The sequence below is a fragment of the Salmo salar genome, chromosome ssa06 (assembly GCF_905237065.1).
Source record: "Salmo salar chromosome ssa06, Ssal_v3.1, whole genome shotgun sequence".
Lineage (NCBI taxonomy): Eukaryota > Metazoa > Chordata > Actinopteri > Salmoniformes > Salmonidae > Salmo > Salmo salar.
In genome coordinates, this window is record NC_059447.1 from 95,114,960 (window position 1) to 95,132,567 (window position 17,608).

General features: G+C 38.1%; 1 protein-coding gene across 1 annotated transcript in view; it reads right to left on the reverse strand.

Moving 5' to 3' along the window:
• The window catches only part of LOC106608380 (transcription factor AP-2-delta), a 45,792-nt gene extending 32,128 nt beyond the window's left edge, over positions 1 to 13,664 (reverse strand). The window contains exons 1-3 of the mRNA XM_045721250.1: positions 13,533 to 13,664; positions 12,396 to 12,905; positions 9,798 to 9,858 (exon numbers count right to left, since the gene is read on the reverse strand). Coding sequence (XP_045577206.1) covers positions 9,798 to 9,858; positions 12,396 to 12,905; positions 13,533 to 13,571 — 610 coding nt within the window. The 5' untranslated portion in view covers positions 13,572 to 13,664. The remainder of the gene's footprint in view (positions 1 to 9,797; positions 9,859 to 12,395; positions 12,906 to 13,532) is intronic.
• Between the last annotated feature and the right edge of the window lie 3,944 nt (positions 13,665 to 17,608).

A 17,608-nucleotide genomic window follows, 5' to 3' on the forward strand; every position in this document is an offset into this window, starting at 1 on the left:
CAGGAAGAGTAGCTGCTGCCTTGGCAGGGAACTAATGGGGATCCCTGATAAACCCCAGGAAGAGTAGCTGCTGCCTTGGCAGGGAACTAATGGGGATCCCTGATAAACCCCAGGAAGAGTAGCTGCTGCCTTGGCAGGGAACTAATGGGGATCCATAATAAACCCCAGGAAGAGTAGCTGCTGCCTTGGCAGGGAACTAACGGGGATCCATAATAAACCCCAGGAAGAGTAGCTGCTGCCTTGGCAGGAACTAATGGGGATCCATAATAAACCCCAGGAAGAGTAGCTGCTGCCTTGGCAGGAACTAATGGGGATCCATAATAAACCCCAGGAAGAGCAGCTGCTGCCTTGACAGGAACTAATGGTGATCCCTGATAAACCCCAGGAAGAGTAGCTGCTGCCTTGGCAGGGAACTAATGGTGATCCCTGATAAACCCCAGGAAGAGTAGCTGCTGCCTTGGCAGGGAACTAATGGGGATCCCTGATAAATATAATTGGAAAAGAAAAGGCTCAACGCTCGCTCACCATTAAACATGTGTAGTTGTATTAGACAAGGTTAAAAGATTGATGTTCCCTAACAAATACAAATAGAAAACAGCCCTAGCAGCTGCTAGGAGTCTAGGAGGCAGAGCATCAGGGTAACAGGGAGGATGGACTGACAACACTTTATCAATGAGAACACAGACATTGATTCACTTTCATTTAAATAAGGCTTGCAAATCCAGCCATATTCTTTCACTATTTGATACAGGATTAAATATGGTCATAGGCTAATAACGTGTACGTGTGTGTGCGTGTGTGTGCGGGTGCGTGTGTGCACGCGCGTGTGTGTGTGGTGTGTGTGTGTGTGTGTGTGTGTGTGTGTGTGTGTGTGTGTGTGTGTGTGTGTGTGTGTGTGTGTGTGTGTGTGTGTGTGTGTGAATTCCGGCTGTGTGACAGTTTCCGGCCTGGCATGTCAGTCAGGCTCACATCTCTGAAAGCTGTGAGTTCACATCATAGTAATTCCTCCAAAAATGTTTTGAATCAAAGTAGTTTGTATTTTATGTTGCCACGGGCAATGGAAAAGGAGCTATTGCCGATAGTACGGTGGAGCTCGTGGGCCCAGAGGCGATAGCTCTATTTAAGCAGCGGAGAGTAGCCTCGGGCAGCGGCGGGATCACACTCGGAATCAAGCGCCTTTTACAAGTTTACCATGAAAATTAAAGAAAATGAGACATGGGCCAAATGTCATTCTCCTCCTATTTTAACCACAATGTTTATAGCACCTGTCACAAGGCAGCACAGCCCACACAAACCCAGCAGCCGTCTGAGAGAGGGCGCGTGCACGCGGAGGGTGATAAGCTTGATCAGATGCTGAAGGCTTGGTGGGATGCTGGTGATTAAAACACAGACAGTGCTCTAAGTAGGAGTCGCGTTTCTGGAGAGATTTCTTTTGAAAAAGGTTGTGTGAATATTCATGGCGCCAAAGCCGGCGTCAGAAAGAACAACATTAATATGATCTCAGCTGAATTCGGGCCGCGCCGCATTAGCATATCAAAGCGGTCGCCCGAGGCGAGAGAAGCTATCGATACGGGAGCGCGAGGTAAAGCAAAGATTATTGGTTGTGATGGTTGGAGCAGTGGAGCTCGCGGCTAAATCCTACACACCATTAACCAAAAGTGATAGCGGAGAGATTCCGCATCAAGCTACCTGAACACCCCCCTCAAAAAAACCCACCTAGACAGAGTAGCACACACACACATATACACACACACCTAGACAGTTTATGCCGCTGTATATAGCCTCTCTACTGTATGTAGCCTCTCTACTGTATATAGCCTCTCTACTGTATATAGCCTCCCTACTGTATATAGCCTCTCTACTGTATATAGCCTCTCTACTGTTTGTAGCCTCTCTAATGTATACAGCCTCTCTACTGTATATATCCTCTCTACTGTATATAGCCTCTCTACTGTATATAGCCTCCCTACTGTATATAGCCTCTCTACTGTATATAGCCTCCCTACTGTATATAGCCTCTCTACTGTATATAGCCTCTCTATCTTATATAGCCTCTCTACTGTATATAGCCTCTCTACTGTATATATCCTCTCTACTGTATATAGCCTCTCTACTGTATATAGCCTCCCTACTGTATATAGCCTCTCTACTGTATATAGCCTCTCTACCTTATATAGCCTCTCTACTGTATATAGCCTCTCTACTGTATATAGCCTCTCTACTGTATATAGCCTCTCTACCTTATATAGCCTCTCTACTGTATATAGCCTCTCTACTGTATATAGCCTCTCTACTGTATATAACCTCTCTACTGTATATAGCCTCTCTACTGTATATAGCCTCTCTACTGTATATAACCTCTCTACTGTATATAGCCTCTCTACTGTATACAGCCTCTCTACTGTATATAGCCTCTCTACTGTATATAGCCTCTCTACTGTATATAACCTCTCTACTGTATATAGCCTCTCTACTGTATATAGCCTCTCTACTGTATATAGCCTCTCTACTGTATATAGCCTCTCTACTGTATACAGCCTCTCTACTGTATATAACCTCTCTACTGTATATAGCCTCTCTACCTTATATAGCCTCTACTGTATATAGCCTCTCTACTGTATATAGCCTCTCTACTGTATATAGCCTCTCTACTGTATATAGCCTCTCTACTGTATATAGCCTCTCTACTGTATATAGCCTCTCTACTGTATATAGCCTCTCTACTGTATATAGCCTCTCTACTGTATGTAGCCTCTCTACTGTATATAGCCTCTCTACTGTATATAGCCTCTCTACTGTATATAACCTCTCTACTGTATATAGCCTCTCTCTACTGTATATAGCCTCTCTACTGTATATAGCCTCTCTACTGTATATAGCCTCTCTACTGTATATAGCCTCCCTACTGTATATAGCCTCTCTACTGTATATAGCCTCTCTACTGTATATAGCCTCTCTACTGTATATAACCTCTCTACTGTATATAACCTCTCTACTGTATATAGCCTCTCTACCTTATATAGCCTCTCTACTGTATATAGCCTCTCTACTGTATATAGCCTCTCTACTGTATATAGCCTCTCTACTGTATATAGCCTCTCTACTGTATATAGCCTCTCTACTGTATATAACCTCTCTACTGTATATAGCCTCTCTACTGTATACAGCCTCTCTACTGTATATAACCTCTCTACTGTATATAGCCTCTCTACTGTATATAGCCTCTCTACTGTATATAGCCTCTCTACTGTATGTAACCTCTCTACTGTATATAGCCTCTCTACTGTATATAACCTCTCTACTGTATATAGCCCCTCTACTGTATATAGCCTCTCTACTGTATATAGCCTCTCTACTGTATATAGCCTCTCTACTGTATATAGCCTCTCTACTGTATATATCCTCTCTACTGTATATAGCCTCTCTACTGTATATAACCTCTCTACTGTATATAGCCTCTCTACTGTATATAGCCTCTCTACTGTATATAGCCTCTCTACTGTATATAGCCTCTCTACTGTATACAGCCTCTCTACTGTATATAACCTCTCTACTGTATATAGCCTCTCTACCTTATATAGCCTCTACTGTATATAGCCTCTCTACTGTATACAGCCTCTCTACTGTATATAGCCTCTCTACTGTATATAGCCTCTCTACTGTATATAGCCTCTCTACTGTATATAGCCTCTCTACTGTATATAACCTCTCTACTGTATATAGCCTCTCTACTGTATATAGCCTCTCTACTGTATATAGCCTCTCTACTGTATATAGCCTCTCTACTGTATATAGCCTCTCTACTGTATATAGCCTCTCTACTGTATATAGCCTCTCTACTGTATATAGCCTCTCTACTGTATATAGCCTCTCTACTGTATACAGCCTCTCTACTGTATATAGCCTCTCTACTGTATATAGCCTCTCTACTGTATATAGCCTCTCTACTGTATACAGCCTCTCTACTGTATATAGCCTCTCTACTGTATATAGCCTCTCTACTGTATATAGCCTCTCTACTGTATATAGCCTCTCTACTGTATATAGCCTCTCTACTGTATATAGCCTCTCTACTGTATATAGCCTCTCTACTGTATATAGCCTCTCTACTGTATATAGCCTCTCTACTGTATATAGCCTCTCTACTGTATACAGCCTCTCTACTGTATATAGCCTCTCTACTGTATATAGCCTCTCTACTGTATATAGCCTCTCTACTGTATACAGCCTCTCTACTGTATATAGCCTCTCTACTGTATATAGCCTCTCTACTGTATATAGCCTCTCTACTGTATATAGCCTCTCTACTGTATATAGCCTCTCTACTGTATATAGCCTCTCTACTGTATATAGCCTCTCTACTGTATATAGCCTCTCTACTGTATATAGCCTCTCTACTGTATATAGCCTCTCTACTGTATATAGCCCCTCTACTGTATATAGCCTCTCTACTGTATATAGCCTCTCTACTGTATATAGCCTCTCTACTGTATATAGCCTGTCTTTTTACACTTGTTTTTATTTCTTTACCTACCTATTGTTCACCTAATACCTTTTTTGCACTATTGGTTAGAGCCTGTAAGTAAGCATTTCACTGTGAGGTCTACTACACCTGTTGTATTCAGCATTTCACTGTGAGGTCTACTACACCTGTTGTATTCAGCATTTCACTGTGAGGTCTACTACACCTGTTGTATTCAGCATTTCACTGTAAGGTCTACTACACCTGTTGTATTCAGCATTTCACTGTGAGGTCTACTACACCTGTTGTATTCAGCATTTCACTGTGAGGTCTACTACACCTGTTGTATTCAGCATTTCACTGTGAGGTCTACTACACCTGTTGTATTCAGCATTTCACTGTGAGGTCTACTACACCTGTTGTATTCAGCATTTCACTGTGAGGTCTACTACACCTGTTGTATTCAGCATTTCACTGTAAGGTCTACTACACCTGTTGTATTCAGCATTTCACTGTGAGGTCTACTACACCTGTTGTATTCAGCATTTCACTGTAAGGTCTACTACACCTGTTGTATTCAGCATTTCACTGTGAGGTCTACTACACCTGTTGTATTCAGCATTTCACTGTGAGGTCTACTACACCTGTTGTATTCAGCATTTCACTGTGAGGTCTACTACACCTGTTGTATTCAGCATTTCACTGTGAGGTCTACTACACCTGTTGTATTCAGCATTTCACTGTGAGGTCTACTACACCTGTTGTATTCAGCATTTCACTGTAAGGTCTACTACACCTGTTGTATTCAGCATTTCACTGTGAGGTCTACTACACCTGTTGTATTCAGCATTTCACTGTGAGGTCTACTACACCTGTTGTACTCGGTGCACGTGACAAATAAACTTTGATTTGATTTATGAAACATGAACTACTAGACACAGGCTGCTCGGTGGACGACTACACGTGTTTATAGCTCGAGAATAACGGAATAATAACAGCCTTCTTTGCTTCTTTCACATCAACAGAAAGTGATGGGTAAAATATTTTCACATCAACAGAAAGTGATGGGGTAAAATACTTTCACATCAACAGAAAGTGATGGGTAAAATACTTTCACATCAACAGAAAGTGATGGGGTAAAATACTTTCACATCAACAGAAAGTGATGGGTAAAATACTTTCACATCAACAGAAAGTGATGGGTAAAATACTTTCACATCAACAGAAAGTGATGGGTAAAATACTTTCACATCAACAGAAAGTGATGGGTAAAATACTTTCACATCAACAGAAAGTGATGGGGTAAAATACTTTCACATCAACAGAAAGTGATGGGTAAAATACTTTCACATCAACAGAAAGTGATGGGGTAAAATACTTTCACATCAACAGAAAGTGATGGGTAAAATACTTTCACATCAACAGAAAGTGATGGGGTAAAATACTTTCACATCAACAGAAAGGGAATGGGTAAAATACTTTCACATCAACAGAAAGGGAATGGGTAAAATACTTTCACATCAACAGAAAGTGATGGGGTAAAATACTTTCACATCAACAGAAAGTGATGGGTAAAATACTTTCACATCAACAGAAAGTGATGGGGTAAAATACTTTCACATCAACAGAAAGTGATGGGTAAAATACTTTCACATCAACAGAAAGTGATGGGTAAAATACTTTCACATCAACAGAAAGTGATGGGTAAAATACTTTCACATCAACAGAAAGTGATGGGGTAAAATACTTTCACATCAACAGAAAGTGATGGGTAAAATACTTTCACATCAACAGAAAGTGATGGGTAAAATACTTTCACATCAACAGAAAGTGATGGGTAAAATACTTTCACATCAACAGAAAGTGATGGGGTAAAATACTTTCACATCAACAGAAAGTGATGGGTAAAATACTTTCACATCAACAGAAAGTGATGGGGTAAAATACTTTCACATCAACAGAAAGGGAATGGGTAAAATACTTTCACATCAACAGAAAGGGAATGGGTAAAATACTTTCACATCAACAGAAAGTGATGGGGTAAAATACTTTCACATCAACAGAAAGTGATGGGGTAAAATACTTTCACATCAACAGAAAGTGATGGGTAAAATACCAGAAAGCTGTTTGATTTTTGTTGTCCCTTTAGCTCTAGCTAAAAGTTTTTATTTAAATGTTCTAATTTTGGTTTTTAATTGACATTTTATTTACTTTACCACACAAACAAATGGAAAAGTCAACAGCCTAGTGGATTCAAATCAGCAGGAATAACATTCAGGGTTGTATGATCTATTTCTACACCCTCAGGATATATTTCATTATACAGTTAATTTCCAATTTGTCAAAGATAACAAGTAATAAAAACAGCCATAAGTTTTCACTAATGACATTAAAACATCCTTCTGTTATTACTGTGAAGCTCAACATAATGAAATAACATCAAAACATCCTTCCATTATTACTGTGAAGGCCAACACAATGAAATTACATTAAAAAATTATTATGTTATTACTGTGAAGGCCAAACAATGAAATTACCAAAACATCCTTCCATTATTACTGTGAAGGCCAACACAATGAAATTACATAAAAAAAATAATTATGTTATTACTGTGAAGGCCAAACAATGAAATTACCAAAACATCCTTCCATTATTACTGTGAAGGCCAACACAATGAAATTACATACAAAAATAAATTATGTTATTACTGTGAAGGCCAAACAATGAAATTACCAAAACATCCTTCCATTATTACTGTGAAGGCCAACACAATGAAATTACATAAAAAAAATAATTATGTTATTACTGTGAAGCTCAACATAATGAAATAACATCAAAACATCCTTCCATTATTACTGTGAAGGCCAACACAATGAAATTACCTCTTTTTTTTTTATTATGTTATTACTGTGAAGGCCAAACAATGAAATTACCAAACGACTATCATTATAACTGTTAGAATTACTATTATTATTGTTATTATTACTGTAATTATTTGTGTTATTATAACTATATTATTTATGTTATTAATATTCATCCTATTACTGTTATTATTATTATTACTATTATTAGTGTCATTATTATTACCTTTATTATTACTGTAATTGTTATTACTGTTATTATTACTGTTATTATTACTATTATTATTACGGTTACTATAACTGTTATTATTACTGTTATTATTACTGTTATTATTACTATTATTATTACGGTTACTATAACTGTTATTATTACTGTTATTATTACTATTATTATTACTATTATTATTACGGTTACTATAACTGTTATTATTACTGTTATTATTACTGTTATTATTACTATTATTATTACGGTTACTATAACTGTTATTATTACTGTTATTATTACTAGAATTACTGTTATTATAACAAATATTATTATGATTACTAGAACTGTTATTAGAACTGTCTGTATGACTGTTATTATTACTGTTATTACAGCTGTTATTATTACTGTTATTGTTGCTACTGTTATTATTGTTACTATTTTTACAGTTATTATTGTTACTATTATTACTGTATTATTACGACTATTTCTGTTAATACAACTGTAATTATAACTGTTGTCCTTATTACTAGTACAACTGTTATTATTATTACTATTATTACTGTTGTTATTATTATTACTGTTGTTATTATTATTACTATTATTACTGTTATTATTGTTACTATTCTTACTGTTATTATTATTATTGCTAATATTACTGTTATTATTATTGCTATTATTAATGTTATTATTGTTATTATTATTACTGTTATTACTATTATTACTGTTATTACTATTATTACTGTTATTGTTGTTGCTATTATTACTGTTATTATTATTATTGCTATTATTACTGTTATTGTTGTTGCTATTATTACTGTTATTATTATTATTGCTATTATTACTGTTATTATTGTTATTATTATTACTGTTATTACTATTATTACTGTTATTACTATTATTACTGTTATTGTTGTTGCTATTATTACTGTTATTATTATTATTGCTATTATTACTGTTATTGTTGTTGCTATTATTACTGTTATTATTATTATTGCTATTATTACTGTTATTGTTATTACTGTTATTATTGTTATTATTATTACTGTTATTATTGCTATTATTACTGTTATTATTGTTGCTATTATTAATGTTATTATTGTTATTATTATTACTGTTATTACTATTATTACTGTTATTGTTGTTGCTATTATTAATGTTATTGTTATTATTATTAATGTTATTACTATTATTACTGTTATTATTGTTACTAATATTACTGTTGTTATTGTTACTAATATTGCTGTTATTATTATTACTAATATTACTGTTATTATTGCTATTATTACTGTTATTATTGCTATTATTACTGTTATTATTATTACTGTTATTATTATTACTATTATTATTATTACTAATATTACTGTTATTATTGCTATTATTAATGTTATTACTAATATTACTGTTATTATTGTTACTAATATTACTGTTATTGTTATTACTATTATTAATGTTATTACTATTATTACTGTTATTATTACTAATATTACTGTTATTATTGCTATTATTACTGTTATTATTGCTATTATTACTGTTATTATTATTGCTATTATTAATGTTATTACTATTATTACTGCTATTATTATTACTAATATTACTGTTATTATTGTTAGTGATATTGCTGTTATTATTGTTAGTGATATTGCTGTTATTACAACAGTAATTATAACTGTTATTATTTCTGTTATTATAACTCTTACTATAACTTATTGATATATGTATTATTATTATTACTGTTATTATTATTATTATTGTTGTTGTCATTTTTATCATTGTTAGGCAATATTAATTTTGGTTTCTTCTTTTCATTGTTAATTTTGATAATGGAGTTGGTTAGGAGAATGACAGATCTGAGAGAAAGAATTACGCGCTCTCTATTCTACAATGGAAAGTGCACTGATAGCGTCAATTAAACCCGACATTACAGCTTGAGGCATAGTAGTAGAATTCTCTGGATTGACGTGATATCCTTTTAAACACAAACCATTTTAACCATTTTAAACACAAACTGAGAGATAAATGAAAAATAGTACAGTGGTGTGTCATAAAATTGTCTAGAAAAACAAAAATATATTTTCCCTTGATTTAGATAATGCTTCCCATCTTGTCTTTTCGATTGTTAATTTTACCAGACAGGGAAGGAGATGGGTATTCATGTTAATGTGTGTTTATGGTGTGGGTTGCAAGGTGTGTGTGTTTATGGTGTGGGTTGCAAGGTGTGTGTGTTTATGGTGTGTGTGTTTATGGTGTGTGTGTTTATGGTGTGTCTTACCTCTCCGGATGATGCCGCCTTGGCCATTGAGCACAAGCCCACACTGCGCCTCCACGGAGCCCTGAAACAGCGTCATATTAATGATAATAATAATAATAATAATAATAATAATAATAATAATAATAATACAAGGTGATAAACAATCAAGAATCAGAATACAGAAACACACACACGCGCTTGGCGCAGTGCGTCAACCTCAGGATGGACGAGAACGCTCAGCCCAGCCCACAGTGGTGTGTGTGTGTGTGTGTGTGTGTGTGTGTGTGTGTGTGTGTGTGTGTGTGTGTGTGTGTGTGTGTGTGTGTGTGTGTGTGTGTGTGTGTGTGTGTGTGTGTGTGTGTGTGTTTTGACACCTGCGCCTACCTGTTGTTACCGCTTATAACCGATCCTAACCACAGATGTGGAACCTGTTACACATGGTGATATCAGTGATGTCATCCGAACGACTGAGGAACACGAGCTGTTATTGAGAAGAACCCCGTTAATCCCCGGTGTGAGCCGCGAGCGGCCGGGGTGCAGACACAACCCTGATTAAAATAAACACTCGGCTGTCTTTCTCGCTCCACACGGAAGAGGCCGTGGAAGTCTTTTTAACAAACTAGGCTGTATAGAACATTTTTACTCCGAAGCTAAAGTGATTATAAAATCAATATACAAAACGCAGAGGTCTCGCATACATTAAGTGTCTAACGGGAGAAAGAGTTAGGGAGCATGACGGGGGAAAGGTGTGGCAGCTCTTTTGTTGAGCATGGAAATCTCTTTAGGCGCTCAAAAAATGCGATGTGCTCACGAGACAGACTGCATCTGTTCTGCTCAGGTTCACGTGCCTTTATTTTCTAAAGAAGGTCGAAGACCTCGCGCTCGCTCGTGTTTGTGCATTTGTGTGTGTTAGCGTGTGTGTGTGTGTGTGTGTGTGTGTGGCAACCCTTCTTACCAACACGCCACTCAAAGGTCTGATAACAATCTACATAATGAAAGCGGTAATGTTGGTGACATATTGAAATACATTAACATCTAAATAAAAACAAGACTCTTAATATCTATAATAATAATCAGAATAATCAGAATAATCATAACTGTTATCCTAATGGCCTAAATAAGAGAACATTCACAACAGAAAGATACGGTAGGCTCATGGATCTGGAACACCTTCCTTATTATTATTGTTCTTAATATTGTTCTTATTATTGTTGTTGTTGTTATTATTGTTATTATGGTTTTGTTATTATTGTTAGTTATTGTTATTATTGTGATTATTATTATCATTATTATTATTACAGCTCTTATCAGCAGACTATTTTACTATGCTACGCTATTAAAATTATTATTCAACAAGTTATCACATTGCCCCATATAAATATTATTAATTAACTAGTTATTATCCTATATTAATACCACAAACAAGTAGTTAGCAAATATCCCTATACTAGTACTATTAGTCAGGTAAATATATATCTAGGTCTAGCAGATGATTTTCTTCAGGTATTCTACATATTGAATTACTTTTAATTACTTCTGGTATCCTAGTAGTTGAATTACTTCTGGTATCCTAGCAGTTGAATTACGTCTGGTATCCTAGTAGTTGAATTACTTCTGGTATCCTAGCAGTTGAATTACGTCTGGTATCCTAGTAGTTTAATTATTTATGGTTAACTTACTTCCAATTGAATTACTTCTGGTATCTTACCAGTTTGGTTGTAAAATTGAGAAAGGAATAATTCGATAAAGGAATGATGCAACGTGCTTAAAACGAGATGTTTCTGTCTCGTGCAACAGTGATAACTGGAAGTTGTTCTGTCCAGTGCAGCAGTGATAACTGGAAGTTGTTCTGTCCAGTGCAGCAGTGATAACTGGAAGTTGTTCTGTCCAGTGCAGCAGTGATAACTGGAAGTTGTTCTGTCCAGTGCAGCAGTGTGTTTAACCAGAGAAGCGGCTCAGATGTCGCTGCATAAAAGAACAAGTTGATTGACATTAAGTCGGTAATTGGATAAACTACGGTGCTTTACGGTGCCCGAGCAGCCCATTGTGCCCTGAACCCCAATCCCTTAATCCGCTTTCAGAAGAGAAGAGAGAACCAGCGTCTTTTCACCGCCTCACCAGCCGGACACACACACACCATTTCTTTACATCGAAAATAATATGTAAAATATAGGTCACGTGCATTTAGAGTAAAATAGAGTGTGGACTGAATAATGGGAGTGAATTTCTCATATTAACTGTTTTAATGCAGAGTTTATTCTATTCAGTTGTATTCTAGATTACTTCATCTTTTAATTCCTCTCCATCTAATGTAATATCAGCCTAATGCCATATTCATTCATGGAATATTCCATTTTATTTTGACCGAATCCTCCTCGTCAGTTCTGCAGCGCGTGAGAGAGCAGAGATACGCTCGTGTCTCTGTGTTTGAGAGTGACAAGAGTTAGGGTTTAGGAAATAGGGGCTAGGGTTTAGGAAATAGGGGCTAGGGTTTAGTATTTAGGGTCTGAAATTAAACTTCGTGGTGGACTATAGCCAGTGTGGCTGTTTGGTGAATTGGTGGTGTTTGATCAGGATGACAACAGTGGAGGAGAGGAGAGAGAAGAGGAGAGGGGGTACCTGCAGGTCATCCGCCCCGGGGGGAGGGAGCCCCAGACCGGCTGCAGGCAGCAGCCTCTGGTCGTGGTGCATGCCGTACTGCCCACCGTGTGACGTCATCAAAGACAGGTCATGGCGCCGGTAGGCGTCCAGGCAGCCCAGCTCGCGCCGCTGCTGCTCGTCCAGGCACGAGGACTTAAGTGCACGGGCGCTGTGCAGGTTGATGAAGTCTGCATCTCCATGTGTTGCATGGTGGATCTGCTGGTAGTACTGCCCGGAGTGGAGAGAGTTGAGGCCATATGCTTCTGGGCCCACGGCTGGGTGGGAGTGCTGGAAGTCATAGTGGAAGGACTGGTGGTGCAGGGGGGTGTACTGGTGGTTGGTGGAGAAGTAGGGCGAGGCGAACTCTGTAGCCGCCGCGGGGTAGGCTGTGAGCGGCGAGGACGAGCTATAGGCCACCGAAGAGTTGGCGACGCTCTCGAGGCAACCGAGTTGCATCAGACGGTAACTGTTGGACCCGTCATGACGTATCTGAGAGGAATAAAGGAAAATATCAGGGTGTCATTTCATTTACCATCTCTCTCTTTACCGCTCTCTCTCTCTCTTAACACCTCAAACTCAAACACTCAAAGCTCTTAGAAAAAACACGAAGAAAATGTGATTCCATGAGCCTGGGAGGGGTACGCACAGCAGCGCAAGACCTCAGTGTGTGTGTGCGTTGTACACGGTATCTGTCATTTTCAGTGCAGCGTTTTAGAGCGCGTGCTGTTGTATTATTATTTGGGTCTCAGCTCTGAACGCGCGCTGGGTGGCAGGCAGTGAGCCACCAGTGTTCCGCCCTAAATGTTCTAATCACACCCGGTACCGGTTTACACACACAAGCCTCATCTGCCTCCCTCATTTTATTCCCTCACTCTTCACACAAATAAAACAAATAAGTCCAGTTTCCCGAAGCCAGTCCTCTCCCATTACCCACGGTATCTGAAGCTTTGCTTTCTGGAGACGCATCACAACGACTTTACTTTAAATCCGCTTGTACCAAACAGGTGCGATTACTATAACTTTAAATATGCATGTAGCAAACAGGTGTGGTTACTGTAACTGGTAGATTATATTCCTAAATGTTATTGATAATGAAGAGTGATAATACATAAATACCTCGGCATCATGGACCAAACCGGGGAACGTGGCGGACATGGTGTTGCTCCGCTAACCAGATTTTCCTCCTGATCGAACAAATGCTTTCCGTTAAAATCCCCAAACCGAGAGAAGTGGAAAAAGTCCCTGCACGGAGCCGCGGATAGCTGGTGGAACACGAGCGTTTTCCCTCTGTACCATCACACCGGCTGGCGCACAGATTTTGTACTTGCAGGGTATTTCTGTTGTGATGTCGTCGGTGGTCCCCTGATAATATAGTTGGAAAAATAAGCATCAGCACTGAGGAATGGATGGAGGACAATAGAAGAGCTAGCTTCTTCCATCCCAGGAGACAAGGAATAAATATTGTATCTTGCCTAATAAGGAACCGACACTTTCAAAATGTTTTACCATTTTTGTGGACATTTTCTTTTTGCTCGTTTGTATTTTCAGACCGTTTGCTTTCTTCGTTTTACCCACATGGCTTAATCCAGGCTATTACAAAACGAATCGGATTTTCAACAAAAATGTAAGTTGATTTCAAAACATCCCCTCGTTTATATAGGCTATGATTATTAAATAAACCTGTATTTTCGTTTTAGAATATTTTTTTCTCATCTATTAAACTAAATGTAATTTCATGTAGGCTATTTAGTTTTTTCAAATAGAGCACTTAATTGCCGTGCACGTCAACAAATCTCTATTAAGCCAATTATTATTACTACTACTACCATTATCATTATTGTTTTATTTTAATTATTATCGTTATTGTTGTGTAATTAATATCATTATTATATATTATTATAGACGTATGTATTGCCTTTATTATTATTATTACTAGTATTATATTATCCTTGTTTTTAAATCAAATTGACCCCATATTAAACCGTAACGTCTGCTACAGATGTATTTGGAATTAAGCGACAATATTTAGTTTTTATGGAAATTAGATATAGGCTATGCAATGAGTGTATACCTGGGAGGAAGATCATTTCGTGGAGAGAAATAATGAGAATAATTAGGGAATCATTTCTGCTAACAGCACTGGATTTTCTTTGAGAAATAAACCTCATTGCTTTTATTTTATGTCGTAAATGGATCGTGGACATTTATAACGTACATTTATAGGCAAAAAAATGTCGTTTCACAGTACATTGTTGAGGCTTTGTGATATTACCAGGAGACGTGTGTGTGTGTGTTTCTGCTCTGAGCTCATGCAGAAGAGCGATAGGGTTGGAGCTCGTGAGGGAAACGGCGACTCAGACTCTTTTGTCGGTTTGGATCGAGCCGCTTCAAGCCGTGCTCACGCGCTGAGGGGAAGTGTCCTCTGCGGTGTTGCCCTCGAGCAGACCGCTACAAGACTCTGACTCCATTGTGTGACAGGCGTGGGCGTGCGCGGAGGTCAGCTGCCGACACTGACTAGGAACGGGAAATCAGCGTGAGACACGGCGGTCAGTATGATGATCCGAACCACCCGCACTCACCTGGGCGCGTGCCCACAGGGTGGTCCTGAGCTGGTTAGACGGGTAACGGGCCGGTAGGGTGAGAGAGAGAGATTGCGAGCAAGGGCCTGCCGGCTCGGGAGGGAAGAGAGGAAAATAGAAATGTGAAACGACAGAAGAAGGCTGTGCTTCCGGTTAGGCCCTGCAGCTCTCTCTGTCGGCCTCAGTACTGAACGACTCTAGCAGTCTGTCAGATATAACACATTCAGACACACACACACACACACACACACACACACACACACACACACACACACACACACACACACACACACACACACACACACACACACACACACACACACACACACACACACACACACACAGAGAGAGAGAGGGAGGGATGGATGGAGGGAGGGAGGGAGAACGGAACGTGAGTCAACGTGAGGGCTGGACGGTGCTTTTAAAGTGTTTTAAAGCCTCAAGCCTAATTATTTAACCCAAATTATCGCAATTACTCCGGGAGCGTCTAGACCCCTAAACCCATCCGCCCACTCCACTACCGAAACCGGCTGCCCAACAGGAACATGGACATGTTAATCAACGTTTAACTGAAACAACCGGTTATTGTTTAAACTGTAACGATGTGATATTAATGTGCAGACTGTGTTATCATGATAACCAGTCACCACAGACGCTGCTACAGACAGACCGACAGATAGGCAGGCCAGTTAGACGCCGTTATTGACTCTTAGTCTTAAATTAGCAAACTATTTATCCATCTGTTCCTGCAGATCTCAGGCCTATCGCTGAATAACCACCACTCTCTCATCTCAACAATATTATTCTACATCTCTTCTAAATTATATCATAATCAAATGAGAATTTACAACCACAAAACAAGATAATGAAACGCACACATTATGCAAGGTTTAATAAATGTTTTTTTTTTAAATATAAAGTTCTCAAGGCCCTCATGTCCATGAGCAAATTAAGTAATTCGATTGTTTTGCCTCGAGGCTTGATGAAACCTCCGCGCGATTGAAGGCCAGTTGTCGCATGTGAGGATTAAGCTTTCCACCCGGCAGAGCGCGCTGTGTGTGCAAGAGGCACCAGTTGCGTAGTAGACGGTGCTAATAGGGCTTAGCTCCTGGAGCAGCCTCACCGACAGGGCGGGAAGCGCAGCGCCAGATGCGCAGTGAGATCGAGCCTGGCCCGGCCCCATCTGCTGCTTCGCAAGGCTCGGAGAGACTTGAGCTCCAACTCTCAGCATCTCAGCGGCAGAGAAATGAACAGTCAGAAATACAGGCTGAACTCATAACATATAGCCTACTGTAAAAATAAACTACTATAACACTATACTACTAGGTTATACTATAATAACTATTACAGTGTATTATATATCGGCTAATACAGTTAACCATGCCTATCAACATCCCATTGAGGTTGAACCGTAAATCATCTCATAAACGATCAATTCCGTCTGACATTAATACATTTACAACCATTGAATGATACAAATACGAACCAATAGGTCTACTATATGATACATATACTAGCCTATACTATTCATGATAAATATACTAGCCTATACTATTCATGATAAATATACTAGCCTATACTCTTCATGATAAATATACTAGCCTATACTATTCATGATAAATATACTATCCTATACTATTCATGATAAATATACTAGCCTATACTATTCATGATAAATATACTAGCCTATACTCTTCATGATAAATATACTAGCCTATACTATTCATGATAAATATACTAGCCTATACTATTCATGATAAATATACTAGCCTATACTATTCATGATAAATATACTAGCCTAAACTATTCATGATAAATATACTAGCCTATACTATTCATGATAAATATACTAGCCTATACTATTTTTGATAAATATACTAAATAGTCTTACTTTAGACATTAAAGAGACATTTTAAGAATTTTGATTTTAAGGGTCAACATTACTTGAAAGAAAATGTCACCAATTTTATTGGAGAGCGATAAAGACCCTGCGTCTTAATGTTCCCACTGAGATGAGATAGTATTATGAACTTGTCTTACAACTCTTGAGTTGTTTTGTTGCTAAAACCTCTATGCTTCCTTCCATTGGGAACATTTACAGACCACTAATCAAATAGATTGGTTTAGTGGAAAACACTTGGTAAAAGCCTATAGGCCGAGCTGAACATTTTTCAACACAGATATTATGTTTATAAATACAGTTGAACCATATTTTTGCAGGCTTTGGAGCAGGCTTAGTTTTGTCAATATGTCAACTTGCTTGTATCTGTCCCAATTCAAATAGATAAAAAAAAATAGAAATGCCATATGGTTTCATCTCGCCATCCTTTCTCCTCTCTTCTTCCCTGTTTATATCTAAATAGGAGGGGCCTACTGACGTTCCAGTCGGAAACAGTGTTGTTTCAGTTTCCAGCAGGGAAGTTAAGTTATTCAGGAAGCCTGGAAAATGCTTCACATGATTAGGGTATGTGTTATTATTATTGACATTTTTATGTAACTAGGCAAGGTTATTTAACTATGCTGAATTTATTTATTTATTCATTTATTTAGGCATATTTGTATTCAGGTGACAGAGACAGTAGCCTACAAATTAATCCACATTTCAACATATAC